The sequence below is a fragment of the Olea europaea genome, unplaced genomic scaffold (genome assembly GCF_002742605.1).
Source record: "Olea europaea var. sylvestris unplaced genomic scaffold, O_europaea_v1 scaffold2757, whole genome shotgun sequence".
Classification (NCBI taxonomy): domain Eukaryota; kingdom Viridiplantae; phylum Streptophyta; class Magnoliopsida; order Lamiales; family Oleaceae; genus Olea; species Olea europaea.
The window spans coordinates 85931-89229 of record NW_019246016.1 but is presented as its reverse complement, the minus strand read 5'-3'; the positions used below and the strand labels follow the sequence as shown (position 1 = coordinate 89229).

Here is a 3299-nt window from a genome sequence, read left to right as displayed (position 1 = left end):
TTCAATATCAATCACTATTTTATAATACACTTTTTGAAATTAAAGGGGGCACAAACAGGCCCTAAAATCATAGAAAGAAAATAAAATCCTAATCTAAAATAAAGAGGAAATCCTATTCTAAATAAGAAAGAAGAAGAAAAAGAGATAAAAGTCACATTAGAATAATAAATCCTATTGTAAAAAATAATTAACTTTAATCCAAATTACAGTACAATTTTCCTATAATAAGAAAGTTCAAACAAATAGAAAATAGCACATCACAAAGAGATGAAACTTAAATACTGTCTTGACATCAATGCTATCTAGTACAAAAGTATTGACATAAAATCTAATTTCTTCATGAAAAGCATAGAGGTATGTCAACTGACAAAATTGAGCATAAGGTTTTATAGTCTACCAACTGAAAATATAAATAATTTTGAATTTCTAAGGTAATATTTTTGAAAACATGATAAATATAGAAAGAAATGATTTTACGACCACGGTGAAGTAAAAATTCAATCTGTGACTTGATGTATCTGGTTATAATCCTGGCAGATGAAGTTAACTCTAATATAATGATTTTAATCTGGTGTCTAAATTGAAGACTGTTGTAATCAAGTTGTAGTATAAGCACTCGAAGATTTATCTACCTCCTTGACAATATGCCTGTTCTAAAAGCATATAGATGCCAAACATATACTAATCCAGCATGAAGCATCAATAGGCATTTGACAGATTTGGTGGATGTTTGGTATTGATTTTTCACTCCAAAAAATCAATTTTTTGTCCATTATTTCACTATTTCAGCCGTCATTTTTTACTTCATCTCTCACAGGTAGGATCTACTTTTCTCTCTAATGGTCAAAAAATCAATTCTCAAAATCACTATCGAACAAGCCCTTTATCTGCTGCAACAGTGCAAACATCACAATAAAATCAGTCTCAGCAGCAATAGAAAGATCTTTTGCTTGAAACAAGAAAATCTTCATGGCATGGTGCAATATTGACAATGGCAAATCCTGACATGGCTCATGTTTCCATAACAGATTTCCTTGATATTCTTTGTTACAGCCCCAGAAACACAATTAGGATTCTTGGAAAAAAATGATTGATTAAAATATCCCAAAAATGTGCAAGTTACTACTTACTACATATTATTTCACACGAAAGTTTTGAACCAAAGCCAAACAAATTCAAACTTTCCATACATAACCAAAAGGTAGTAATTTTACTTGTCAATCCCAGGACTAGCAAAGAACGTATGACCATCTCTCCATATAAAGTTAAGCTTTTTGGTGGGGGTTAGACCCTTGTTTCTCACTATTAATATAAGTGCCTTATGTTTTAGACAGCATAACGTGTAATAATTTTTCAATAATTTTTTCCTTTTAAAAATTAAATTTATTTATGATGTTTGCTTAGAAATTGTAGAGAATCCTACGATTTGATTAGGCCTACAGTTCTTAACATCAGGAGTTTGATTCTCAATTTAACAATTGTACTGTCCTACTGTGAGGCATAAGACCATTTGCTATTTATATGAATTAATAGAATCACAATGAACATGCAACTATCCAACTTTACTATATACACAATGCAACCATGTGTCTCTGAAAACATAAACTACAAGTCTACAACTTTCCAAAAAGGGAATTTTCCCTTGACCAAAAGAATCCTGACAAAATTAAAACTCATCTATCTAAATACACCTGACAAATAATTCCACACTAATGACCATCATTCCTACAAAGTTCCTAAGAGTTGCAACTCACAACATATTTTGAATGCTATTAAACTAAAGCAGCCATTAACTCCTACCACAATACGCATTAGCTATCCCCATATTAAAAAATACAGACACAACATTCACCTCAATCTACAATCAAGTAAAGCTTGGAGCTTTTGAACTTTTACTAAAACAAATTTCATGTAACACACGAAAGACAAATAATTAATTTCACTAGTTAAGCAATCCAAAGCAATACAAATGCATAAACACAATCAAAGCCTGATCATTACATGAAGCATAATCAACATTTTCAATTTGATGTAAAATAATGTCATTGAATTCCAATTCAAATAAGATACCACAACGTTAAAGCTCCTTCTCACCTATGGCACAGCATCAAGCCTGGCCTCATATACAAATCCACGACAAAGGCCGTCTCCATGCCCTGACAAACCTTCAATCCACCTCCATTCGGCCTTGCCCTCCTCAGTTTCTTCCCAAAGAACCAACTTTCCCACCCTTTTCGCAGAAAAACACACCTTATTCCCCCCACCAAACACCTTAAATTTACTACTCTCCATGAAGCACCTATACATTTCCACAGGCATTCGCCCAACCTCCTCCCACTCCAGGCTTTCCAAATCCAACCTCAATATCAAGATGGTAGTGCATGAGCTGTGGAGAGCAAACGAGCTTTTTAACCCTCCAACCATGTGAACTTTCTTGTCATTCATGGCCTTTACCAATCGCGGCCGCTTCAAAATGCCAAAGATGTCACCCCACTGCCTCTTCTCCACCCGAACCCAATGCTTCTTTTTCTCCATATCTGTTATTTTCGTCTTATATATAGCCCACTGCGACCTCCACGGAGATCCCACATCACACAACGCCAGAATCGAATCGGATACCATTACAGGACTCCGAGGCTTTGATGGTAAATTCGAGGTGAACTTGAGCCAATTACACGAGACACCACCAGAATTAACAGCCCCATTAACGCCATTACTTTCAGAATAGTAGAGAATGGCAAGCTCTGTAAGGAGGAGGACAGTATTACCCGAACCAGCTAAAACAGAGCCGTGGCGAGACCAAGCCGAGCCGAGCTGAGGGAGGATTTTGAACTGGCCGATTAAAGGGTTACAAACCACAAGGGACTTCTGGGAAGAATTCCTCACATGGGCGGTATTGGAATTTCGCGAAGGGGGTCGAGCAGCCCAGAGATACAGTAGCCCATCTGAAGAAGTAATCGGATGAAGAGACGAAAACGGAAGGAAAGAGAGAGAGAATCTGAGCCACTGACTTAACGCAGGGTCAAAGGCATGGAGGTTGGGAAAGGGGGAAATGTGGCGATCAGATGGCTTGAGGGCGAGGAGGGAGAGAGAGGTGTGTTGGGCGGATAGAAGGTGGCGGAATGACGGCGAGGAGAGGGCGGAGTTAAGGGCTTTGCAGACGCACTTGCAGGCGGCTATTTGGCGGAGGGGAAGTTGGAAGAAGATCTGGTGGATGGTTTCTTCTGGCAAATGATTGAGAGGCGAGGAATCCATCGGATTTGCAGCCGGCGGCGGTAGACGGAGAATTTGAGGTATGC

The 3299-nt window shown here is 37.9% G+C and overlaps 1 protein-coding gene across 2 annotated transcripts in view; it reads right to left on the bottom strand.

Annotated features, from left to right (window-relative positions):
• Positions 1 to 1859: 1859 nt before the first annotated feature.
• The window catches only part of LOC111383777 (SKP1-interacting partner 15-like), a 2585-nt gene continuing 1145 nt past the window's right edge, over positions 1860 to 3299 (bottom strand). Inside the window, exon 2 of one of the 2 annotated variants that reach the window (XM_023007929.1) lies at positions 1860 to 3231. In XM_023007929.1, the coding sequence (XP_022863697.1) occupies positions 2095 to 3231 (1137 nt within the window). In that variant the 3' untranslated portion in view covers positions 1860 to 2094. Of the gene's footprint in view, positions 3294 to 3299 lie in introns of those variants that run through there. The other variant, XM_023007928.1, reaches the window with a different exon arrangement.